The sequence below is a fragment of the Rattus norvegicus genome, chromosome 17, assembly GCF_021556685.1.
Source record: "Rattus norvegicus strain SHRSP/BbbUtx chromosome 17, alternate assembly SHRSP_T2T, whole genome shotgun sequence".
In the NCBI taxonomy this organism is placed as follows: Eukaryota; Metazoa; Chordata; class Mammalia; order Rodentia; family Muridae; genus Rattus; species Rattus norvegicus.
Window position 1 is genome coordinate 64,299,562 of NC_141550.1, and position 27,355 is coordinate 64,326,916.

A 27,355-nucleotide genomic window follows, 5' to 3' on the forward strand; every position below is an offset into this window, starting at 1 on the left:
AGGCAAGTTTACTGTAAGCAATTGAATATCTTATAACCTTACCAGAAACAGAGTACACAGCAGCTGCCAGGATCAATTTAATAATAATTGCCCTGCTTCAGTGACTTTCGCAAAGCATACAGGGTATCCAAGATTAATGTCTAAAATAAGTTGCCTATTTCTATAATAAAACACTATGACAAAAAAGCAACTTAGAAAAAGAGTTCGTTTTAGTTTACACTTCCAGATAAGAACTGGTCACTGAGGAAGTCAGAGCAGGACCACAAGCAGGGGAAAGACCCTGGAGGCAGGAATTGAAGCAAAAGTCATGGAGGGACACATGGCTTGCAACACACAACTTGCTTATTGGCATCCTTATCCATTCTGAGTCATTCCGGGTTGGCACTACCCACAGTAAATTGAACTCTCCCAGATTAATAATCAATAAAAAACATACTAAGCAGACTTGCCTATAGGCCAATATAATGTAGGCCTTTCCTCATTTGAGGTTTGATATTATCAGATGATTCTGTCTTGTTTCATATTGACAAAAAACCTACTTAGTTATTGTTTTATTGCTGAGAAAAGCCACTGCGACCAAGGCAACTCCTCAAAAAACAATAAATTGATGGCAGTTTTAGAGTGTTCTCCCATGATCACCATGGCAGAAAGCAGTCAGATGGGCATAGTGATGGAGCAGTAGCAGAGAGCTTTATGCTCTACACCCTGATGCTCAGGCAACAGGCAGAGAGAGAGAGGGAGAGAGAGAGAGAGAGAGAGAGAGAGAGAGAGACAGAGACAGAGAGAGAGAGAGAGACAGACAGACAGACAGACACAGACACAGAGACACAGAGAAAGGGAGGGGAGAAGAGGGGGAGAAAAGAAGAGGAGAGACTAGGCCTAAAATGGGCTTTTGTAACCTTAAAACCTGCCCCAGTGACAAACCTCCTCCAACAAGGCCACACCTACTCCAGTAAGGCAATACCTTCTAATCCTTCCCAAGCAGTTCCACTAAGGATCAAGCATTCAAATATATGAGCCTATGGGAGATAGTCTCCTTCAAACCACAACACCAAACAGCACATTAAGTAACTGAATTCAGTATCTATCACCCATTTTTTATCCTAATTCAGTGTCTTCCACTCCCTGCATACATGGGCATATGTATCCGAACACACATGCTCATATATTGCACACACACAGCAAATACACACAAAGCATTTCATAAATTTTTATTTTGTCCATTCTACCCCCTTTTGTACCCCATCACATCCATAATAACATCATATCTCTTTTTGGGAAGATCATAACCTTCTAAGTCTAGTGATATATGCTATGTCCAGTCATATATACATCAGTTATGGACCATGCATTGGAAAACTCCTACTAGCCAAATCCTCAAGAAACAATTATCTCCTCATGCCCTGGAAAATATTTGTTAACATCTCCTTACTGTGCTAAGGGGCCTGAAGGTCATCTGTCCTCAGTAGGCTGGAGTTTCTGGCTGACTTCATCCTATATAGGTTTTCTGCAGGTAAAACAGCTGCTTCAGTAGCCATGAGGTGAACATAAAATGTATTTCCTTCCAATCGTCATTTAGGAAATATAAACATTCATAACCAGCAAAGTAGAAACTTATGAAACACTGTGTGCATGTATGCACGCATACTCTGTGTGTGTGTCTGTGTGTGTGTGTGTGTGTGTGTGTGTGTGTGTGTCTGTGTGTGTGTGTTATGGTACATGCAAGCATGTGTACCCACGTGCACATGCAGACTGGAGTGTTCTGCTCTATTACATGGCTTCTCGCTGAACAGTGTCAGTCACAGCTGCCAGGCTCCAGTGATCCTTCTATTGATCCTACAGTTTCCAGGGCAACAGTTTAGACAGGTGTGCAGACTTGACCTGATCCTTGCATGGTAATAGCCACCTGACTGTGGGTGCTCATGCCTGTAGAGCAATTGCTCTTACCACTGAGCCAGCTACCAGCTCAGAGAAAACGCTCTATCGTGACTTGTTTTAACAGAGTATGTCTGGACATACTGCAGTGCCAGAAAGATCCAATGAAATTCCCAATTTACGTGCGACAGTAAAGGAAGATGACAACCCTGAAAATGGACCAAATGAAGGTAGGAGAAAGGATTTATACATACAGAATGTTGGTATAAAATAGCACTATGTTTCTTCAGCAGAAGAGTTACTACTATTTACGAAGGTGAACGGGCAAGTCAGTGGTGAGAAGCCCTGCATATTATCACAGTCAAGGAACAGCTAACACAGAGATAGCCACCGGAAGAGCTGGACTATGACTCACATTTAAAGAAATTTATTCCTTGGAACTGCAAGGAAGGGAAGGAGAGAAAAAGAGGAATAGAGACTGAGAAAGTCAGTGAATGCAGATGGTCAGTGAGGGGAAGTGAGTTATGTATGCACAGTGTAGTCTGGAGCAATGAGGAAGTCTCCAGAAAGAAAGAGTTCCCAGCACTAAAATGTGTTTGAAAAGAACATACCGTCAGACACCTAATTCTCATTTCTTCTAAGCAATAATTTTCAAACAGCTGATCATGCAGATATATCTGATCATGCAGAGTTACATTTTGATTAACTCCGATAAACATATGTTATCAATCGCATATGTATATAATAGTGTTTTGCCTCATGTGTAAGTCACAGAGTACTATATGTGGTCCAAAAATAAAATGGGACTGGAAATAGTGATATTGACTTAGGGGTGTGGAGATCACAAGAAAGTCATCAAAATTTTAAAAAATTATCTTGAGAGAAGAAATGAGTTCAAACACAGGGTTTCAAATTAGAAGATAAACTCTATCTTATTAGGAGGCCAAGAATTCTGGGCCCCAACCAGCATGACATAGGGTATTAGGATCAAAGTGCTGCTTCTCACCATTTCATGGCAGTGATGTGCACATACCAGGGACATGAAGCATGTAACTGGTGCATGGACTTTCTGGCCTCCTTCCCACAGCAGGGCTATCCTAGCTGGCCCTGATATGGCATACAGCTCCCTACTCCAACTCCATCCTCGTCAGCTACAACCTAGCCCTTAAATCACAAGAGAACTTCTTTGAGGCATCCGTCAACAGGGTGGTCTTGAAGCTTCAATCATACTCCAGGTCCTCAAAGCTTCTGGCCTCCTGGCTCTCAGCTGATTAGTTTTTCTTCCCATTTTCCATAGACGTACAGAACCAATTAACTCTAGCATGTGTGGCATGTGTCTGGTGAGGCCTTTATTCATTGTGCATTTTCTGGTGTTTGAATTGAATCTTTATGCACGGGTATGGGAAGTCATCTCAAGGAACCTTGAGCCCTTGGCTTAGCTTTAACCTGATAGAAGTATATCAATATTGACAGTCCTGTGGTTGCTGGGGGCAGCAATGGTAGGTAAGACCTGAAGGAGCTCAGGAGGTAAATGGGACTCAACCAAGTCTTGGGCTGGGTTTGCTCGTTACCTGCTTGTCAGGTCTAAGAATAAGAACCGAAGGGGCTGGGAATTTAGCTCAGTGGTAGAGCGCTTACCTAGGAAGCGCAAGGCCCTGGGTTCGGTCCCCAGCTCCGAAAAAAAGAACCAAAAAAAAAAAAAAAAGAACCAAAGGCTATGGTACAGAATGGTGGCCCATCCTAGTGACTTATGAAATGGCCTGGATCAGAAAATACATCCAAAAATGTGGAGCATCAGCAAGACTCCTTAGGACTAGCCAAGATTATTGAATATTACTCAGAAGATGCCGTTGTCCTTTACCACTCTATGAAGGTCCAAAGCAGGGGACAGAAATGATGAGGAAGCTAGAAGACAAAGCTAAAGAGGTATGAAACCCAGTCCTCCATAGAGCAAGATATCCTAGAACAGAGATTGCTTCTCGTGAAGCGATGGTGCTACTGGAAATCAAGTGGTTGGAGTCACTATATCAGGAACAGTTTCCACATGAGGAACATTGTCCAGTCTCAAAGATGAACTGGCCTCCATCGTTTCATTTTTCTGAGATCCTCCTGGCTTGAGTTAAGCTGCAGATGGATCCCAAAGAGGATTCCCAAGCTTGCTCTATGAGAATCCAAGACAGTATAAAACCCCTACTAGTGCAGCCTCAGGGTGTGAAGTCTTCTAGTAAAAATGTGCACATAAAGCTACATCTGCAAGAACTAGTAGGATCCAGTCAGATTCTTTACTCTGGGAAGAGATCCGTCACTCAAGGAGTAGCTTGTCTACAAAAGGAACAGACAGAATCAATGGTTGCATTGTAGGGCAGAGAGGCCTGACAACCAGGATAAGAACTCAGAGACAGTCCATAGAGTCCTACTTGCTTCTAGGTTTCTAAGAGAGGAGAGGAGAATAATGGGAGGAATATGGAGCACAGGAATAGAGGGAGGAATTCAGAAAATGGAGATGATAGGCAAAGGGGAATACAGATGGGGTAGGGAGAGAAGGATGCTGGGAGCTGTTGCAATTTTCTGGGGCCTAAGAAAAGTCAGAGGGGTCTGGTGATGAAATGCGTCTCAGGTAAGTATAGCACTAGACATAGCTAGTCTGTGCCAAAAAGGTAGTCACACAGAGTAGCACTCAGGAAAGATACAGGGTTCCTCAAAAAAGTAGACTCATAGTCCAGGGAGAGAGGAATTGTGATAAGCTGGGAAAGGGGCACAGCTGTATGGGTGAAGGGAATATATATAATTAGTTAGTTAGTTAGTTAGTTAGTTAGTTAGTTAGTTAGTTAGTTAGTTAGAGCAAAGTAACACCACCCTGGAGGGCTCAGAGCAAGAGGTCAAAGCACTGATGCTGAAGCAGCTCTATGCTCTCAGACAAAACCTAATGAAATCTCTCTCTCCCTTGGTGGGAAATTTGTGCAAATGGGGAAGATAGACCTGCATGCCTCCAAGTTCTTGACCTGGAACCAGAGCCATACGAAGTATTTCTTCCCAGAAGTACCAGGGCTAGGCTTGACAAAAGTGCTTATTCCAAATTCCCCTAGAGCAGAACAGCAAAAGAGATACCTTGGCTGCACCTTGACATATCCGATGCCCCATGCCTTTCAGTCTCACCAGGCCTACTTCACACATGCATCATGAATAATACTATAGGAAGCCTCATGAGCTGACAGCTACTGCACCAGAAGCAGTGCCATTAAGGGCATAGCCAGTCTTTCTGTATCTAAGGGTGTGACCTGACACATAAGGTGCTCTGAGAAGGTACCTCACTCCAGTAGTTGCCACATGCTTACTGTGCCCCTGTATACATCATCAGATCCACAATCTTGCCCCTTGCTTCCAAATATCCCCAAACTCGTTCCCCTCTTGATAGCACTTCAGAGAATGGTCCAAATGCCTACCCTGGTGTTATGCTGAGAGCCAAGTAACCATTTTCAACCTTCCTTTGGCCCCATACAATAGGCCTCTACAAAGCTTTATCTATTACAAGGCACACAATACATTGCTACTAGTTAAGTGAGTCTGGGCATGTTCACCAATCCCAGTTTTCCTGTGCTTTCTAGCTATATTTGCATGGTCTACCCCACATTACAGCCATTGTGAGATTCTGAAAGCCACAAAGTTAATTAAAGGGGCTGGTTTTAATGTCTCCTCCCTATAATAGTAACTAATAGCTCCTTTCTACTGAATCTTTCTGAAGGTGTGTTGAAGACATAAACTACTTGTTCTTCACGCTAAGTTCAAGTTCAGAGGTCTCTTCATCAGCACGTGTTTAAGAAATTGACTCTTTGGATCCATGACTCAAGCCAGCTCAGTGTTTAAAAATCCACCTTTTAGGATCTGTGAGTCAGGTCACTTCTTGTTTATTGAGTTGCGTACTGGAAGGTAAGATCAGCCCATACTTAGCACGAGTATTTCTGTGAACCCATGGATTAGACATGGCCATGTTGAAGAAGCCACCTCTCCAACTTGTGGATCACTTTATAACTTCATTAAGAACCACACTCATGGACCCATGAAGGAGGTTGGCTACTTTTAGTAGTGGACCCCCTCGACCTCCGGACTGTATCAGATGCACCCACATTTCCTTACATAGCTTCAAATGCTCAAAGACAAATAGTACTGTCACAACACATGATAAAACATATTATATAACCAGAACTCATGGGTTTAAATTCTGGCTTGTTCACTACCAGTGATAATGAACTTGACCTTCTCTATCTTTGACAAATTCCTCCTTTTACCATATTCTGAAGATATTAGCTACCTTATAGGACTGTTATCGAGCTTTTTCATATGGGTTTATGGCATGTGGTTAAAATAATATATTAAGTCATCGTGGGTCCTGACTCCTAATATTAACTGCTATTTATTCTTTTTAAAAGTTCATCAGGTCTGAACTTCAGGACTTATATATTGGTTTTAATGCACTTAAAAATTTGTTTTTGTAGAGAACTTTTATCTCAAGTGTCTCAATTGTCATTTGTCTCTTATTATTCTCTGACAATTTTATAATTGTGTAATGTTTCCCAAACAAAATAGATAATATGTTATCTACTCCCAGCTTTCTTCTTCCAGAGCTCCTGGACATGCTTCATCCTTTGCTCCTAAAGGTTTCCTTTGATTTTGAATTCACAGAGTCTTAGTGGTGTCTACTAGAACATGGATGGGTCTTTTGCTTTTAATATTAATCTTAGGAGATAAAACTATTTATATATTAAATCCAAACCCAAGGCATATGTTTCTTAAAGTGTTAGTGCCTGCTAAATCTATAACACTTTTTAAAAAGCCTCAATCCTTCTCCTTAACATTGTACCTTTGATTAATCTCCCATTGTTTACTGGTCTAATTCTTCTCACAAATTTCCCTCAAGTGAAAGAAAATGTTAGTCTATAGAAGTGTGTAATAGGCAAGATACCATTGATCCTTATAACATCCTTTGAGCAATCACTGATGAAGCAAAATCATTCGTTAAAAAAATCATTGTGATCCTTAATAGCATGAGTTTCTCTTTGCATGGAGTCTCCAAATGATTCTATTAAATCATAGTGCACTATGTGGATCATTATGAGATCTAGCACACACCATCTCCTCTGAAGTAATGTTAGCTATCTCTCTTCTCTTAATAACACAATAAGAAGTGAGTCATCTACTTTATCAGTACTTCCTTGTATAAACACAAGGACATATGTTATTGCTTCTACCAGTAGAATACCAGCCATGAAATGATTTATGTATCCACTAGCAAAGACTATGAGGGTTCCCATTGAGTTAACTGAATGAGAGTCAAAATTAGCTTCAAAAATTGAATGCAGGACATGTCTTGCTGCAGGTTTATTTGCTCTTTAGGACAGAGGACACCAATGTCCTTATAATAAATTGTCTAACTACTATTTTTCAAAAAGTATTACATAGACTTTTGCCACAAGTAAAATTTATAATAAAAACTCGATGGCTTACAATTACATTTGTAGGTTATGTTACCCTCAGTTCTGATGTAACCAAATAACATTATGCAAAATCCCCTTCTTTCACTTGTATTTATATATGTGCATATTTCCTTACCTATACACAAATTATCAGATAAAGTGTTAATTTGATAGAGTAAATATCAAAACTTGAGACCCGGTGAGAGAGAGACCCAACCGCCTGGTCAGGTGGGCACTCCTGAGGCTGCAGAGCGGAAGAGACCACCAACACTGCTCACCCCTGCCCACATCCCTGGCCCAAGAGGAAACTGTATAAGGCCTCTGGGCTCCCGTGGGGGAGGGCCCAGGAGCGGCAGGACCCCTGCCAGAGACACCGCCGGACCCTGAAGGAAACAGACCGGATAAACAGTTCTCTGCACCCAAATCCCGTGGGAGGGAGAGCTAAACCTTCAGAGAGGCAGACAAGCCTGGGAAACCAGAAGAGACTGCTCCCTGCACACACATCTCGGACGCCAGAGGAAAAAGCCAAAGACCATCTGGAACCCTGGTGCACTGAAGCTCCCGGAAGGGGCGGCACAGGTCTTCCTGGTTGCTGCCGCTGCAGAGAGCCCCTGGACAGCACCCCACGAGCAAACCTGAGCCTCGGGACCACAGGTAAGACCAAATTTTCTGCTGCAAGAAAGCTGCCTGGTGAACTCAAGACACAGGCCCACAGGAACAGCTGAAGACCTGTAGAGAGGAAAAACTACACACCCGAAAGCAGAACACTCTGTCCCCATAACTGACTGAAAAAGAGGAAAACAGGTATACAGCACTCCTGACACACAGGCTTATAGGACAGTCTAGCCACTGTCAGAAATAGCAGAACAAAGTAACACTAGAGATAATCTGATGGCGAGAGGCAAGCGCAGGAACCCAAGCAACAGAAACCAAGACTACATGCCATCATCGGAGCCCAATTCTCCCACCAAAACAAACATGGAATATCCAAACACACCAGAAAAGCAAGATCTAGTTTCAAAATCATATTTGATCATGATGCTGGAGGACTTCAAGAAAGACCTGAACACACTTAGGGAAGCACAGGAAAACATTAATAAACAAGTAAAAGCCTACAGAGAGGAATCGCAAAAATCCCTGAAAGAATTCCAGGAAAACACAATCAAACAGTTGAAGGAATTAAAAATGGAAATAGAAGCAATCAAGAAAGAACACATGGAAACAACCCTGGATATAGAAAACCAAAAGAAGAGACAAGGAGCTGTAGAACAAGCTTCACCAACAGAATACAAGAGATGGAAGAGAGAATCTCAGGAGCAGAAGATTCCATAGAAATCATTGACTCAACTGTCAAGGATAATGTAAAGCGGAAAAAGCTACTGGTCCAAAACATACAGGAAATCCAGGACTCAATGAGAAGATCAAACCTAAGGATAATAGGTATAGAAGAGAGTGAAGACTCCCAGCTCAAAGGACCAGTAAATATCTTCAACAAAATCATAGAAGAAAACTTCCCTAACCTAAAAAAAGAGATACCCATAGACATACAAGAAGCCTACAGAACTCCAAATAGATTGGACCAGAAAAGAAACACCTCCCGTCACATAATTGTCAAAACACCAAACGCACAAAATAAAGAAAGAATATTAAAAGCAGTAAGGGAAAAAGGTCAAGTAACATATAAAGGGAGACCTAACAGAATCACACCAGACTTCTCGCCAGAAACTATGAAGGCCAGAAGATCCTGGACTGATGTTATACAGGCCCTAAGAGAACACAAATGCCAGCCCAGATTACTGTATCCAGCAAAACTCTCAATTAACATTGATGGAGAAACCAAGATATTCCATGACAAAACCAAATTTACACAATATCTTTCTACAAATCCAGCACTACAAAGGATAATAAATGGTAAAGCCCAACATAAGGAGGCAAGCTATACCCTAGAAGAAGCAAGAAACTAATCGTCTTGGCAACAAAACAAAGAGAATGAAAGCACACAAACATAACCTCACATCCAAATATGAATATAACGGGAAGCAATAATCACTATTCCTTAATATCTCTCAATATCAATGGCCTCAACTCCCCAATAAAAAGACATAGATTAACAAACTGGATACGCAACGAGGACCCTGCATTCTGCTGCCTACAGGAAACACACCTCAGAGACAAAGACAGACACTACCTCAGAGTGAAAGGCTGGAAAACAACTTTCCAAGCAAATGGTCAGAAGAAGCAAGCTGGAGTAGCCATTCTAATATCAAATAAAATCAATTTCCAACTAAAAGTCATCAAAAAAGATAAGGAAGGACACTTCATATTCATCAAAGGAAAAATCAACCAAGATGAACTCTCAATCCTAAATATCTATGCCCCAAATACAAGGGCACCTACATACGTAAAAGAAACCTTACTAAAGCTCAAAACACACATTGCACCTCACACAATAATAGTGGGAGATTTCAACACCCCACTCTCATCAATGGACAGATCATGGAAACAGAAATTAAACAGTGATGTCGACAGACTAAGAGAAGTCATGAGCCAAATGGACTTAACAGATATTTATAGAACATTCTATCCTAAAGCAAAAGGATATACCTTCTTCTCAGCTCCTCATGGTACTTTCTCCAAAATTGACCATATAATTGGTCAAAAAACGGGCCTCAACAGGTACAGAAAGATAGAAATAATCCCACGCGTGCTATCAGACCACCACGGCCTAAAACTGGTCTTCAATAACAATAAGGGAAGAATGCCCACATATACGTGGAAATTGAACAATGCTATACTCAATGATAACCTGGTCAAGGAAGAAATAAAGAAAGAAATTAAAAACTTTTTAGAATTTAATGAAAATGAAGATACAACATACTCAAACTTATGGGACACAATGAAAGCTGTGCTAAGAGGAAAACTCATAGCGCTGAGTGCCTGCAGAAAGAAACAGGAAAGAGCATATGTCAGCAGCTTGACAGCACACCTAAAAGCTCTAGAACAAAAAGAAGCAAATACACCCAGGAGGAGTAGAAGGCAGGAAATAATCAAACTCAGAGCTGAAATCAACCAAGTAGAAACAAAAAGGACCATAGAAAGAATCAACAGAACCAAAAGTTGGTTCTTTGAGAAAATCAACAAGATAGATAAACCCTTAGCCAGACTAACGAGAGGACACAGAGAGTGTGTCCAAATTAACAAAATCAGAAATGAAAAGGGAGACATAACTACAGATTCGGAGGAAATTCAAAAAATCATCAGATCTTACTATAAAAACCTATATTCAACAAAATTTGAAAATCTTCAGGAAATGGACAATTTCCTAGACAGATACCAGGTATCGAAGTTAAATCACGAACAGATAAACCAGTTAAACAACCCCATAACTCCTAAGGAAATAGAAGCAGTCATTAAAGGTCTCCCAACCAAAAAGAGCCCAGGTCCAGACGGGTTTAGTGCAGAATTCTATCAAACCTTCATAGAAGACCTCATACCAATATTATCCAAACTATTCCACAAAATTGAAACAGATGGAGCCCTACCGAATTCCTTCTACGAAGCCACAATTACTCTTATACCTAAACCACACAAAGACACAACAAAGAAAGAGAACTTCAGACCAATTTCCCTTATGAATATCGACGCAAAAATACTCAATAAAATTCTGGCAAACCGAATTCAAGAGCACATCAAAACAATCATCCACCATGATCAAGTAGGCTTCATCCCAGGCATGCAGGGATGGTTTAATATACGGAAAACCATCAACGTGATCCATTATATAAACAAACTGAAAGAACAGAACCACATGATCATTTCATTAGATGCTGAGAAAGCATTTGACAAAATTCAACACCCTTTCATGATAAAAGTCCTGGAAAGAATAGGAATTCAAGGCCCATACCTAAACATAGTAAAAGCCATATACAGCAAACCAGTTGCTAACATTAAACTAAATGGAGAGAAACTTGAAGCAATCCCACTAAAATCAGGGACTAGACAAGGCTGCCCACTCTCTCCCTACTTATTCAATATAGTTCTTGAAGTTCTAGCCAGAGCAATCAGACAACAAAAGGAGATCAAAGGGATACAGATCGGAAAAGAAGAGGTCAAAATATCACTATTTGCAGATGACATGATAGTATATTTAAGTGATCCCAAAAGTTCCACCAGAGAACTACTAAAGCTGATAAACAACTTCAGCAAAGTGGCTGGGTATAAAATTAACTCAAATAAATCAGTTGCCTTCCTCTATACAAAAGAGAAACAAGCCGAGAAAGAAATTAGGGAAACGACACCCTTCATAATAGACCCAAATAATATAAAGTACCTCGGTGTGACTTTAACCAAGCAAGTAAAAGATCTGTACAATAAGAACTTCAAGACACTGAGGAAAGAAATTGAAGAAGACCTCAGAAGATGGAAAGATCTCCCATGCTCATGGATTGGCAGGATTAATATGGTAAAAATGGCCATTTTACCAAAAGCAATCTACAGATTCAATGCAATCCCCATCAAAATACCAATCTAATTCTTCAAAGAGTTAGACAGAACAATTTGAAAATTCATCTGGAATAACAAAAAACCCAGGATAGCTAAAGCTATCCTCAACAATAAAAGGACTTCAGGGGGAATCACTATCCCTGAACTCAAGCAGTATTACAGAGCAATAGTGATAAAAACTGCATGGTATTGGTACAGAGACAGACAGATAGACCAATGGAATAGAATTGAAGACCCAGAAATGAACCCACACACCTATGGTCACTTGATTTTTGACAAAGGAGCCAAAACCATCCAATGGAAAAAAGATAGCATTTTCAGCAAATGGTGCTGGTTCAACTGGAGGTCAACATGTAGAAGAATGCAGATCGATCCATGCTTATCACCCTGTACAAAGCTTAAGTCCAAGTGGATCAAGGACCTCCACATCAAACCAGACACACTCAAACTAATAGAAGAAAAACTAGGGAAGCATCTGGAACACATGGGCACTGGAAAAAATTTCCTGAACAAAACACCAATGGCTTATGCTCTAAGATCAAGAATCGACAAATGGGATCTCATAAAACTGCAAAGCTTCTGTAAGGCAAAGGACACTGTGGTTAGGACAAAACGGCAACCAACAGATTGGGAAAAGATCTTTACCAATCCTACAACAGGTAGAGGCCTTATTTCCAAAATATACAAAGAACTCAAGAAGTTAGACCGCAGGGAAACAAATAACCCTATTAAAAAATGGGGTTCAGAGCTAAACAAAGAATTCACAGCTGAGGAATGCCGAATGGCTGAGAAACACCTAAAGAAATGTTCAACATCTTTAGTCATAAGGGAAATGCAAATCAAAACAACCCTGAGATTTCACCTCACACCAGTGAGAATGGCTAAGATCAAAAACTCAGGTGACAGCAGATGCTGGCGAGGATGTGGAGAAAGAGGAACACTCCTCCATTGTTGGTGGGATTGCAGACTGGTAAAACCATTCTGGAAATCAGTCTGGAGGTTCCTCAGAAAATTGGACATTGAACTGCCTGAGGATCCAGCCATACCTCTCTTGGGCATATACCCAAAAGATGCCTCAACATATAAAAGAGACACGTGCTCCACTATGTTCATCGCAGCCTTATTTATAATAGCCAGAAGCTGGAAAGAACCCAGATGCCCTTCAACAGAGGAATGGATACAGAGAATGTGGTACATCTACACAATGGAATATTACTCAGCTATCAAAAACAACGAGTTTATGAAATTCGTAGGCAAATGGTTGGAACTGGAAAATATCATCCTGAGTGAGCTAACCCAATCACAGAAAGACATACATGGTATGCACTCATTGATAAGTGGCTATTAGCCCAAATGCTTGAATTACCCTAGATCCCTAGAACAAACGAAACTCAAGACGGATGATCAAAATGTGAATATTTCACTCCTTCTTTAAATGAGGAAAAAGAATACCCTTGGCAGGGAAGGGAGAGGCAAAGATTAAAACAGAGACTGAAGGAACACCCATTCAGAGCCTGCCCCACATGTGGCCCATACATATACAGCCACCCAATTAGACAAGATGGATGAAGCAAAGAAGTGCAGACCGACAGGAGCCGGATGTAGATCGCTCCTGAGAGACACAGCCAGAATACAGCAAATATAGAGGCGAATGCCAGCAGCAAACCACTGAACTGAGAATAGGTCCCCTATTGAAGGAATCAGAGAAAGAACTGGAAGAGCTTGAAGGGGCTCGAGACCCCAAAAGTACAACAATGCCAAGCAACCAGAGCTTCCAGGGACTAAGCCACTACCTAAAGACTATACATGGACTGACCCTGGACTCTGACCCCATAGGTAGCAATGAATATCCTAGTAAGAGCACCAGTGGAAGGGGAAGCCCTGGGTCCTGCTAAGACTGAACCCCCAGTGAACTAGTCTATGGGGGGAGGGCGGCAATGGGGGGAGGGTTGGGAGGGGAACACCCATAAGGAAGGGGAGGGGGGAGGGGGATGTTTGCCCGGAAACCGGGAAAGGGAATAACACTCGAAATGTATATAAGAAATACTCAAGTTAATAAAAAAAAAATATCAAAACTTAAAGCCCATATATCTACAATTGTGATATTGAAACTACTTCTCTTGATTAAACCTCTTCATGCAATCTGCTGTTCCTTTTTTTTTTTTCCGGAGCTGGGGACCGAACCCAGGGCCTTGCCTTTGCTAGGCAAGCGCTCTACAACTGAGCTAAATCCCCAACCCCGCAATCTGATGTTCTAAGATCAAGTAGATATTAGGCCTGTGCTCTGAAGTGTTTTCATATAACCTTCCCATACAAATATATTCACTAACCTATTATTTTATGTAACATTACCTTAATACCTCAACTACCACATTCAGATAACTAGGTTTTGAATCTAATATAGAACCTTATCACTTATTTCCAGAGAAACTATACAGTAATGTCTAAATTGTGCAACTTCACACGAAAATACATTTCTCCTAACTTAGGCTGGGTATCCACATACTTTAATAGCCTAAAATTAGGTGTAATTGTAAAGAAGTTTTTAATTGCATATCACCCATTCTTTTTATTTTGTAGATATTGTTTCATATTATTCATCTATAAAAAAATATCACCAGGCACTAAGTGCACCAATAAAATATGCCTTCATCATGAGTACAACGACAACATACAGTTTCTATTTCTTTTTCAATCCAGGCCCCAGACATATTATTTTGGGTTGAAACAGAATAAACTACAGAAAGAGTTCTGTGCTGGGGCTTTTAGGCACCTTGGGAGACATAAAATAAATTTTCCCTGTTTAATTATCAGAATGTGTGAACTCTGCTCTTGAGATGCGAGTCCTGGGGATTTATTTTGTTGTTTGTTTCAAGAAGGCAGATCGCTTCTGTATACTTAAAATATTAATCATTTTTGTTTTACTCAGTCAGCTAATATATTCCTTCCCTACCTTATAGAAAATTGGGTAACATAAGAATTGAAGCAATGCTTTTGAAATTTTGATGAAAATTCTACACAGATATCTAAAAGTATTAACACCAAGCAAAACATGTGCAAAATACCCACTTGAGCACACACAAAATCAAACTGCTCAAGTGACGTAGTGAAAACAGAAAGGTAAAATATCTGTAGAAGACGACAAATTACAAACACCAGCGAATATAGAGGAAAATGCTTCTGCCTTACTTGGGTTTCTATTGATACGGTGAAACACCATTACCAAAAAGCAAGTTGGAGAAGAGGGTTTATTTTTCCAAGCTGCTAATGCTGGTTTTGTTTTGTTTTGTTTTGTTTTGTTTTGTTTTGTTTTGTTTTGTTTTGTTTTGTTTTGTTTTGTTTAATTGGAATTTTTTTCTTTACATTTCAAATGTTATTCCCTTTCCTGGTTTCCCGGACAGAAGCCCTCTATCTCATCCCCCTTCCCTTCCTCAATAAGGCTGTTCCCCTCCCCATCCACTCCCCCTTCTCGCACCCCCCCAACATTCCTCTACACTGAGGATCCAACCTTGGCAGGACAAAGGGCTTCTTCCATTCGTGCCCAAAAAGGTTATTCTCCGCTACATATGCAGTTGGAGCCATGGGTCAGTCCATGGGTAGTGGTTTAGTCCCTAGGAGCTCTGGTTGGTTGGCATTGTTCTTATGGGGTTGCAAGCCCCTTCAGCTCTTTCAATCCTTTCTCTAATTCCTCCAAAGGGGTCCAGTTCTCAGTTCAGTGGTTTGCTGCTAGCATTCACCTCTGTATTTGACATGCTCTGGTTGTGTCTCTCAGGAGAGATCTTTATCTGGTTCCCATCAGCATGCCTTTCTTAGCTTTATCAATCTTATCTAGTCTTGGTGACTGTATATATATGGGTCACATGCGGGGCAGGCTCTGAATGGCCATTCCTTCAGACTCTGCTCCAAACTCTGCCTCCCTATCACCTCCTATGAATATTTTTGTTCCCCCTTTTAAGAAGGAGTGAAGCATCCGCACTTTTGGTCATTCTTCTTGAGCTTTATGTGGTTTATGTATTGTATCTTGGGTAATTCAAGCTTTTGGGCTAATATCCACTCAGTGAGTGCATACCATGGGTGTTTTTCTGTGGTTGGATTACCTCACTCAAGATATTTTCTAGTTCAATCTATTTGTCTATGAAGTTCATGAAGTTGTTGCTTTTGATAGCTGAGTAGTACTCCATTGTGTAGATGTACCACATTTTCTGTATCCATTCCTCTGTTGAAAGGCATCTGGGTTCTTTCCAGCTCCTGGCTGTTATAAATAGTGCTGCTATGAACATAGTGGGGCATGTGTCTTTGTTGTATGTTGGAGCATCTTTTGGGTATATGCCCAGGAGAGGTATAGCTGGGTTCTCAGGCAGGGTAATGTCCAATTTTCTGAGGAACCTCCAGACTGATTTCCAGAATGGTTGTACCAGTTTGCAATCCTACCAACAATGGAGGAGTGTTCCTCTTTCTCCACATCCTCACCAGCATCTGTTGTCACTTAACTTTTTTTTTGACAATTCACAATTATTTATTTATGTAGGAGTCATAAAATACTTTTATAATATACATAAGAAAACCCACATTTAAATGAGTAAGAAATATAATGGCAAGTGATAGAATTTAGTGTTTATAAATGAAACCATCAATAACTGACAGTCAGAGGAGAAACACAGACTATTTAAAAACTGCAGCCATGCATTGTAATATTTTTAAATTGCAAGAAGGCATTGGGCTTTAAAGGGAATGCATAGCTTTATATATTTTTCAGTGATCTCAAAACAGATTTGTAAAGTGTCTTAGATTAACATGAAAGGAAAACGAGACAAGAACTCTGGGAAGCAAAGGAGTAGTCACAGCAGCTTGGTAGAAATTCTTATGTATGTGTTCTTCAATTTACATTTGCTCTTGTTATAAGAGAAAAGGCTGAACATGTTAATGAGGATCCTAAACTACATGAAAAATAGCTGTTTAATAAAGCCTGAACACTGACAATCTGCCCCACACTGCACACAGAGTCGGAGTGAATGTGAGCTGTGTAATTCTTAATGCTTCTGGTACAATATTTAGCCCCAATGTCACTGTGTCACTGTCCACATCTCTTCAGAAAGCAGCTTTGAGTTCCTATTAGATTAGTAAGCGTCTGTTGTCTCTTCTCAGCTCCTTACTAAACACATTCCTGTAAACCCTCTGAGATTACATTCAGTACCCTGGTCATATCATGAGCCAGGAATGGCCACAACCTTTTTAAAAAACCACCGAGGCTGGAGAGGGACTCATCAAACTAGATGTTTCTGTTTACGACCTACAGGGGACCTTAAAACCCACAGCTCCCAAATACAATTCAGAACTTGATTATAATATATACTCTTTGTCATGAATAAATGGCTAGCGAGGTTTCTATAAAATGAAACTCTTAACGTATTAAACATGAATATCAATTCTCTTGACTATTTTAAGTATTTGACAGTTAAACATGTATGTAAGACAAACTGGGTAAAGTTTTACATAGAAAAGATATAAATACTGCATAATCTGTAGTGAATATTTGCACATACCCTTTTATATTTAAAGCATAAAATACAACTTGCAAATCTGGTGCTTCTAACCATGTCTTCCTTGGACACTTTCTAACACAGCTAGCGAAGTCTCTCCACGGTCCTGAAGTTCCCTGGGTTCAGGGCTTTCTGACAGGCTTATAGCAAGCATCCGGCTGCCAGAGGCGAATGTCCACAATCACCTGGTTGAGTTTCTGCATCCAGAGATCCCGCTCTTCTTTAGTGTCTGCAGAGAGCCAGTTCTTGGTGACACAGAGTGTGTCCCTGCATTGGCTGACAAGAGTCTCTCGGTCGTCTTCTCTTTGTGGTCGGACAGTAATTAATTCCAGAGTGTTCCGTCTTGCACAGAATTCTCTGTTGGCTGGTTCTATCTGATGACTGATACAATTGGCCAGATTTATCCTTCCTATGGGATTCTTTCGCCTCTCATCATCTGGGTAAGTCCAGTAAGAAATACAGTTGCCAGAGAGAACACACCATCTTCGATGCCAGGCACCAAAGCCACTAACATCTTCAAATATGGTAAGAAAACATTTCTCCTCAACAGTTGAAGTCACTTGACAGCTTATCTTTAAGCAGATGTGACCTTCCAATGGAGACAAAAAAGGTACCTTGTCCAAAGCAAACTTAGTGTCTCCAACAGAAGATAACGATAGTGTGTGAGATCCAACTAGGGTAAAGTTGCTGGTGCGCACAGCACTGAGACCTCCTGGACTGGCCATAACTGAAAGCATGAAGGCTGCTTTTTGAAGTTATAGATGTGAGGAGTCTCTTTGGAGTAATAGCCTTAGACTTGGACGCCTTCTTCTTCTTCTCAGGGCCTGAGGAATCTTTCTTTTGTACCAAGCTGTAAACTTCAACATTTATTTCAAAGTCATTGGAAACATCATTCAGGGTAAACGTGGTGGGGAATGTCAGGGCATCACCACTAAGAGAGTTTGCAGTACTTGCTAATGGGGTGGCCACCATCTGCTCAGCCCCAGCTTTTAGCATAATTAAGTAGTAGTAATTCGATGACTCTGGCTTTTGCGCGGTGCTGCAGACAAACTCTGCCTTCAGAGGCAGGCAGATCTCTGACAAGGTGACTGACCCTTTAGATGGGGCAAATCCACTCTGGGATGCGACAGCGGTCTTGTTTCTCCTCTGAGGTCCTTCACTCTTCAGCTTATTCAGTTCGTCAATCAGAAGTGCTCTTTTCTCAGTTGCAATCAGAAGGAGCCTTTCTGCCTCAGCTTCTTCCAGGGATCCTTTCCCGTGCTCTTCATCAACACAGCAGTTGAGAGCCTGGCTGGCCTGATAGATCACTGTCTGCTGCAAATTTATGTCATTATTGAGTTCCTGCATTTTTTGTTTGATATTAACTTGACCAGAAAAGACACCATTCTTTTCACTCAATTTTGAAGTAACATCTTCCTTTCGAACAATCACTTGCTTTATGGAAGGGCGTTCTGTTTCTTTGAATCTTTGAGACCTATATGCATCAATGCTGTAAAGAAGGTCCCGGTCCTCAGAACTGAGGCTGTCACCAGATTCGGCTCGGGGGACACGAGTTCTTTGGAATTTTCCTGGTTTGGGACTTGGAGCACTCAGGCTAGAGTCTCTCAATTCCAACTCAGGTGAAGAAATTACATTCTGTAGATTCACCACGCCGACCGTCTGAGCCAGCGGAGCAAGTAAAGACATTGAGGAGATATTCAGCGCATCTTCCTGCTCCTCGCTGCTTTCCGTTCCCACTTGGTCCATCTCCTCTTGGCTCTTTTCCACGTCCAGTTCCCCTTCCTCTAGGACGTCACTGAAGATGTCGTTAATGACCTTGGAGCTGTTGATATCCTCATCGTCCACACTCATCTCTACTTCATGCACTGCTTCAGTCTTCTGCTCAACCTCCGGGTCTGATGCTACTTTTAAGGACTTCTCCTCTTCTAAAAACAATGTTATTTTCAAAGGGCTGGACTTTGTCATTTCGCTTTCAGTGGAACCTGCAGGCTCTGTACCAGAAATCTTCACTGCGGTTGGAGTCTCAGCCACTTTATCTGACACAGAGGTCGACGGGGTGCCTGAGACAATTTGGTGTTTCTTGAGGGGAGAGTTCTGACAGTGAACTTCCTGTTTGGTTTCTAGCTGTTTGCTTCTTGACTTTTCATCCTTCTCTGCACTCCAGAGACTGCCCTTGTCAAATCGGCCACGGAGACACGCCAGTTCCTTTTCACGCTCCTGTTTGAGCTGCTGTGCTAAATGGGTAGTAGATGAACATGTGTTTTGCTTGAATAATCTTTCCTGGATAGCTTTTGTATTTGGAGTGATATTTGGGGTTCTATGAAATGCTCTGCAAGTTGGACTTTCTTTACTGTGTTCTTGACAACGCTCTCCAAAGCGTTCCAGGAAAGGCTTAATTCCTCTTCTTCCTGGTGTTGCAAGTTTGTCCTTGGACTGTGACTGTAGACAAACTTCCTTGTTAGCTCCCTCTTTGGGCTGAAGTGCCTGGGATAAAGTTGGCTTCTCACATGGTTTCAACACCTCTGTTTTCAGAGGACTAACAGTTTTGTGAAGTAGCTCAGGACTCTGCACCTCACAGTTTCTAGTGATGAATGGAGCGGATCTCACAGGGGAAGAAGATGCTTTCACAGGGCTGGACACTGAGGCTTTAAGCAAAGGCCCATCGGCAGCATTTGAAGTTGGGTCTTTCTTGACAGAGGCATTGCCATCCCTTTGGGAACAGCATGTAGCTTCCTGCTGAACACTGCTACTATTGATGCTAGCAGATGGTCCACTTGCAGAGGAGGATTTGGATAAACAAGCGGTACCAGGCTGTTCTTGTACACTATTTTGCTTTGCAGATGAGTAGCTTACATCATCTTCCCAGGAGCAAATCGTTGCAGCAAGGTTGGCCAGACGGCCCCTTCTCCCAACTGGGGTAGCTGAGGCATTTGAAACGGGTGGCTTGGAAGGTGAGGCAGGCTTTTCCTCAGATGGCATTGGTGAGAAGTGTGAGCTTTCTGATACATCATCTGTGATCTCACTATCCCAATGGCGCCGCTGCTCAGTCACTTAACTTTTTTATCTTAGCCATTCTGACTGCTGTGAGGTGAAATCTCAGGGTTATTTTGATTTGCATTTCCCTGATGACTAAGGATGTTGAGCATTTCTTTAGGTGCTTCTCAGTCATTCAATATTCCTCAGCTGAGAATTCTTTGTTTAGCACTCTACCCCATTTTAATAGGGTTATTTGGCTCTCTGGAGTCTAACTTCTAGAGTTCTTTTGGATATTATAGATATTAGAGTTCTATATTTTGAATATTAGCCCTCTATCGGGTGTAGGATTGGTAAAGATCTTTTCCCAATCTGTTGCTTGCCATTTTGTTCTAATGACAGTGTCCTTTGCCTTACAGAAGCTTTGCAGTTTTTTGAGGTCCCATTTGTCGAGTTTTGATCTTAGAGCATAAGCCATTGGTGTTTTGTTCAGGAAATTTTCCCCAGTGCCCATGTGTTTGAGACTCTTCCCCACTTTTTCTTCTATTAGTTTGAGTGTATCTGGTTTGATGTGGTGGTCCTTGATCCACTTGGATTTAAGCTTTACACCAGGCAATAAAATTGGATCAATTTGCATTCTTCCACATGCTGATCTCCAGTTGAACCAGCACCATTTGTTGAAAATGCTATCTTTTTTCCATTGGATGGTTTTAGCTCTTTTTTCAAAGATCAAGTGACCATAGGTATGTTGGTTCATTTCTGGGTCTTCAATTGTATTCCACTGATCTACCTGCCCATCTCTGTACCAATACCATACATTTTTTTATCACTATTGCTTTGGGCTGTAGAGATGGCTCAGCCATTACAGGCTAGGCTCACAACCAAAAATATGTGAAGGTTTATTCAGCTTACACTTTTTTTAATGGTTATCTTTATTTATTTATGATGTGGCCACATATAGGAAAATAAGACATAGCTAATCCTTCTACTAGTATATGTTAGTTTATTAATAATATTATAATAGAAGATATACTTGTGTTCACTATGTACCCATATACATAATCTTCTTCACTCTTTTAATCTTAGAAATCATTCTAAAGGTCAAAACCAGATATGTGGAGCTAAGACACCTTCAGAGGACAAGTAGGAAGCAATAATTATTTACTTTGATCCTGTATATGCAATGTGCTATTATAGATAGTCTCTTTATAATTGTTTTTTATTGGATAGTTTTCTTTATTTACATTTCAAATGTTATTCCCCTTTCTGGTTTCCTGTCCATTCCCTCTCCCTCCCCCATAAGGGTTCCTCCCATTCATCCTCCCTTGCCACCCCACTTGACATTCCCCTGCACTAGGGGTCCAACCTTGGCAGGACCAAGGGCTTCCCCTTCCACTGGTACCCCAACAAGCCTATTCTCTGCTGCATATGCAGTTGGAGCCCTGGGTCAGTCCATGTATAGTCTTTGGGTAGTGGTTTAGTCCCTGGAAGCTCTGCTTGGTTGGCATTGTTGTTCTTATGGGGTTGCAAGCCCCTTCAGCTCTTTCAATCCTTCTTCTAATTCCCCCAAAAGTTATATCACTTGTTCATCATAGAAGGAAGTGGGGACAGGAATGTAAGCAGGGCAGGAACCTGAAGGGAGGAACTGATACAGATGCTATGGATGAATGCTGCTTACTGACCTGCTCTTTAGGTCCTGCTCAGCCTGCTTTCTTATAGAACCCAGGACCACTAGCTAGGAGGTGGCCCACCTATGATAGCCTGGGCCTTCCCCTATCAATCACTAGTAGCAAAAATGCCTTAAAGGCCTGGCTACAACTTAATCTTATGAAGGCATTTAAAAAAATAAAAAAAAATTGAAGTTTCCTTATCTCGAATGACTTTAGTTTGTACCAGGTTGACATAAAACTATCTAGCAAAGTCTCCCCTTCCGCCCCCCCCCAAAAAACCCTATGTTTTGAAGACATGGACAATATTGTCAAGATCAACTCCATATGCAAAGAACCATGTGCTTGACTAAATTTGTTGAAAATAGTAAGTTTGACTTTTAAAAAATGTAGTGACAGTAGATATATTCTAATACAAGTAACAATAATGAACAGTCACTATCATCCAAGATTAGAAGAAAAGGAGATATATACACCATGTGACAGTATACAGAGCACCAGTACAATTTAGCAGGAGAATGAATAAAACACAAAGGAGAAGCCGGGGCTACAGCTCAGTAACACAGAGATAGCATATCAACAACACCAACTAAAAAGCAACATGCAAACAACTTTCAAAGAATAAAACACAATGATGTTCTTAATTGATATAAGAATATAATTTACAGAGGAAGAGACAGGAGGGAGAGGGAGAGAAGCCATGGCAGGACAATATGGCAGGTGACATTAAGATTCCGCTCTGTGTATTTACAGGTTGTTATGAATGTTCTTAAGGAATGGATGTGTATTGGGCTTTGTATGTTTAGGTGGGCAATTATATCTTATCAATTGGGCCAAAAGTTATTGTGTTGTGTGTTCTCTTATGTGTAGATTTAAGTGTAATGGAGTGTGGGGCAGCTAGTCTGTGCCACCACAGAATTGGAAAGTGTGCTTCTGGCAAGATAGCCAGCAGATATCTTGCGGTACTGAGGTACCATTCCTAGTGGGGGATAAAAGACAACCTTACTTAAAAGACAGTGTTTTTATTTTTTATATTTTTACAACAACAGATGTCAAACCAACATGATGGCCAAGAATCCACTAGTAATCCTAAGAGTTGAGAAAGTTTTTATTTTCTAAGTAAGAGGAGGCCAGCACCATGTTAAGTCATGTGATATCTCAAGTGTGGGAATTCTAAGAAACAGGAAAGTAGCCTGGGCTGTCTGTCCCTTGCTGTGTGATAAGTAATGGCAGATCAGAGAGTTAGAGATTAAAAGCTGCTTTTAAAAGAAAGTTGTTTAGAAAGTCTTTCAGGATACTCATATTCCTTTTAACATGGGCTCCACAGGAACTTTGAGTTGAAATCCTAGTTAGACAAGCTACTTCTTAATTACAGGTTTATTAAAAGGTGATTAAGTTTGTTTTTAGAAAGAGAGTAAAGAAATCACCTGAATCACATGGGGATTTTCCCCCATGGTTCAGAACTTAGATAGGAAAAAATTAGTCACTAACTCCAAGTAGAGAGTTTTGATGAATGTCTGTAACACCAGGCAGAATGAATGCAGACATATATTATAGAAGTTATTAAGGTTAAAGAAAAAACCATGACTCTGAGTAGAGAGCTTAACAGATGGATATATTTCGGGCTAAAGTCCTGAGTTTTAAGTTGCTAATTGGTATTAGAATTGATAGAAGGTGTTTAAGTTTGTTTTAAAGAGAGTACAGAGATTACCTGAATCACGTGAGGATTTTCATCCATGGTTCGGAACTTAGATAAGGAAAAATTAGTCACTGACTCTGAGTATTGTGATATTTACACGTTATTAAAGTTAAGTAAAAATCTGTGGCTCTGAGTAGAGAGTTTAACAGATGGATATATTTTGGACTAAAGTCCTAATTTGATATGTTGTTTATTGATATTAGAATTGATAGAAGGTATTTGGTTTGTTTTATGAATTACCCCTCTAAAGGCCATATGGCTTGTTGATGCCGGCTAGCAAGGGTTTGTGGTTACTTTTGATATTTACCACAACAGGAAGCTTAGATTCTCTTAACGTGGGCTACATGGGAATTTTGGGTTCATTTCCTGATATCACAGAGTACAAAAGCCTATCAGGCTCATTGTTTAGCTTACTTCCTTTTTTAAAAATTGTTTAATCTTCATAATGGGTGTGACTTTGAGTTTTATGGTTATATTATTACTCTGGGAAAGAGTACAAGATATAAGCTTTTCTGGTTACAGGCTAAGAAACACAGTATTTTCAGAGAAAGATTTTGTCTCTGTGTTTTTAAAAAATGTGATTAGGCTCTGGAAACCTCACAGAGTCATACTGATCAGATTTGATAGAAGTAGACCACCTGAAAAATTAATTCAGGAGAATCAAACAAAAAGCTATTTTGATTCTAAACTTTTGTCTTGAGAGTTGTATTTTGCAGAGTGTGCCTACTTGGAATCCTGGTCTCAGGGACTTTCAGCTGGGTCCAGTCAGGACACATCGGCTACAGCATTTGCTTCATTCTTCCTACCCCCTACCCCCAAGGATATCTCAACGCCCATGTACAGCTTAAAGAAGTTATGGAGGAGTCATTGCTCCAATTCCCTGGACTTTTGGGGGGCTGAAAGCAGTTATTCTAAAGTTGTTTTTAATGAGGAATTTAAAATTGGTGGTAATTTAACAGAGAGGAATTAGCTAGATTGAGTTGTACAGTCATAATCTCATTTGGTAACTAAGCTAAAATCATATCTTTGCTTTGGTATAGAATTTATTTGTCAGAAAGGTTTAAAAGTACAAGGTTTAGAGCCAGTCCTTCTATTGATGTCATTACAAACTTCTGAGTTGATTACACATACGAGTTAAAGGCCAAATAGCAAATTCATGGCTCTGACTTTGTGAGAGTACTTTCAAGACAATATTAAGATATAAAGACAACAGTCCAGATTGTCTTATATAGATAGATGGTTTTCAAAAATATCAGAAATCCACAAAATTTGAGATTTAAAGTTATTTATCTTTTGTTGAGACATATCTGCTCCTAACAGTTCCCCTTTGGTGGATTTAATGAAGAATGTGAACATCTCTACCTCCAGGTGAGGCAATACTTTGTGTCTAGGCAGCCACTGGACAAAACTGCCTCTTTCATCTGCAGACTAATACTGTCCAGAAAAGGACAAATTATGCAGAATAGTTGACTGACAAACTCTGCCAAGACAGGGTGACCGGCCCTACCCTTCAAAATCTGCATTTCAAGAGTCTGTCAGTTGATTTTGGGCCAGAAGGCTGAAGACTTGTGCTCGAATGTTGCTAACAGGGGACTGTACTAGTGGGGATTTGTCTCTACAACCTCTCAGTTCTAGAAGCCATGTTAGGCTTCCTATGTGTATAGATATTTGGTCATTCTCAGATTTCTGATAGGGTTGAAGACTGGTGGTCTTGTAGACAACCCAAGCTGTTTAGCATTGAGAAGGGTGGTTTTTCAGATGGCTTATGATCTCAAACCAGCATATCAGTCTGGTATAGAATTATAGTCTTTTAGGATAGGTGACAAGGTGCTTTCAGTAATGGACAAAATTGATGGACTGGGTATTGAGTATATCTTATGTTTTATAAATTGCAGAATGGTAACAATTGTACTCAATTTATATATAAGTGAAAATGCCTTTTAACTGGACAAAATGGGGAAAATGTTGTGGTTTGCCCTGGAGTTATCTGTATTTTGATGCGAATTCCACTACCCCAAGGATGGCTGCCCAGTAGCGTACACTACTCAGGACTCAGGTGACTTCTCCCCATTGAATTTGTAAAATACAGGTGACGGGCAGGTACAGGATAGAAGGAGGCCTGTCATTGGATGAGAAGGAGGGATAGGTGGGAGAGAAGTTTGAAGGAAGAGGAGGAGACTGGAATGGAAAAGAGGAAGAGACAGGAGGGAGAGGGAGAGAAGCCATGGCAGGACAATATGGCAGGTGATGTTACGATTCTGATCTGTGTATTTACAGGTTGTTATTAATGTTCTTAACGGATGGATGTATATTGGGCTTTGTATGTTTACGTGGGCAATTATAGCTTATAAATTGGGCCAAAAAAAATAATATAATTTACACAACAGAAAAAATAAAAATTTATACAGCAGAAAATATTCAAAAGTCATGAGTTATACTTTTTAATAGTCCTGTAATTGACATAGTTTTCTATATTTCAAAATTAACACAAAGCATGTATTACTCATAGAAGCACACAAAACATATTTGCAAATAAATTTAAAAGAACATTTAAATGAAAATGTCAATGTGCATTTATGACATAAAAAGAACAAAAACAAGTACAAACATGTTCATAGCTTGAAAGCGCTTAACTGTAAAGGTACTGATTAGATTTAAATTAATATGTAGGATCTAAAGAACATGTATATGCAGTCAAATATGCATGCATTTAAACTATTTGTTACTAAATGAATTAATGGCTTAAATATATGTCAAATGCAAAATTATATCTAAGAACTAATAAAACTTGTCTTACTGCAGCAAAACATAATTTAATCAAGTTTGCCATGCTCAATATCACTAGATTGAAAATTTTTCCATTTAATTTTCTTTATTTTTTGGTAACTTCCTACATGCCTACAATAAAATAAAACCATCTCTACCTCATTTTTTTTCTCCTAACTTCCCACATTTACCCCTGAACATGCACCCTTCTCAATTTAGTGCCTCCCACCATCCCTGTTTTTATACCCCACTAATTGTAGTTAGCACTGCCCACATGTGCATGTGTATGGGACCATCCATTGGAGTACTGGAGCATGGTACCCATGGCCATACCTTCCCACAGAAACTGTCAGCTGTCAATAACTCCTCAGTTTAAGAGGGAAGCCCAAGACACCCACTGAGTGCAGAATTTTCACTCTGTTTTTTCTTATGTGTATACCAGATCTGCCCTGAGTTTGTGGTTTTCATAGACATGATCAGCCCAGAAGATGGCGTATCTCCCAATCCTCCCACTCAGATTTCTGCCTCCTTCTGTGATGCTCCCTGAAACTTGGCAATGGAATGGTTAATACAGATGTCATGTGTTAATCAATTATGCATCTCTCTATTAACTGCTACCAAGTACAAACAACAACAACAACAACAACGGGTTTCTATGGCCAAGGTTGAGAGCAGCCCAAATCTCTGAGAACAAGCACAGATATTTCAAGGCAATATTCAGCAAGACCCTTAGGTAAATAACAACAGTGGGCCCTACTCTAATCCCAGAGGTTGTGAAGCATAATAAGGAAGGTTTCAGAATAGTCCTAGGTTCAGAGAAAGAGGTTGGCACAGGTACTATCCCCCCACAACTCCTTTCCT

The 27,355-nt window shown here is 40.5% G+C and overlaps 2 protein-coding genes across 5 annotated transcripts in view; one reads left to right on the forward strand and one right to left on the reverse strand.

Annotated features, from left to right (window-relative positions):
• The window catches only part of Poted (POTE ankyrin domain family member D), a 33,554-nt gene extending 26,900 nt beyond the window's left edge, over nucleotides 1-6,654 (forward strand). For 3 of the 4 annotated variants that reach the window (XM_087591562.1, XM_087591564.1, XM_087591563.1), the window contains 2 exons: nucleotides 2,003-2,105; nucleotides 5,618-5,756. In XM_087591562.1, the coding sequence (XP_087447688.1) occupies nucleotides 2,003-2,069 (67 nt within the window). In that variant the 3' untranslated portion in view covers nucleotides 2,070-2,105; nucleotides 5,618-5,756. 4 annotated transcript variants of the gene reach the window in all.
• A 9,686-nt stretch (nucleotides 6,655-16,340) lies between these two features.
• Anlnl1 (anillin, actin binding protein-like 1) lies at nucleotides 16,341-20,430 on the reverse strand. Its single transcript, XM_087591723.1, is given in 2 exon segments — nucleotides 16,341-18,120; nucleotides 18,122-20,430. Coding segments are annotated over 2 exon segments (2,856 nt in total). The 5' UTR covers nucleotides 20,369-20,430; the 3' UTR covers nucleotides 16,341-17,511.
• Nucleotides 20,431-27,355: the final 6,925 nt, after the last annotated feature.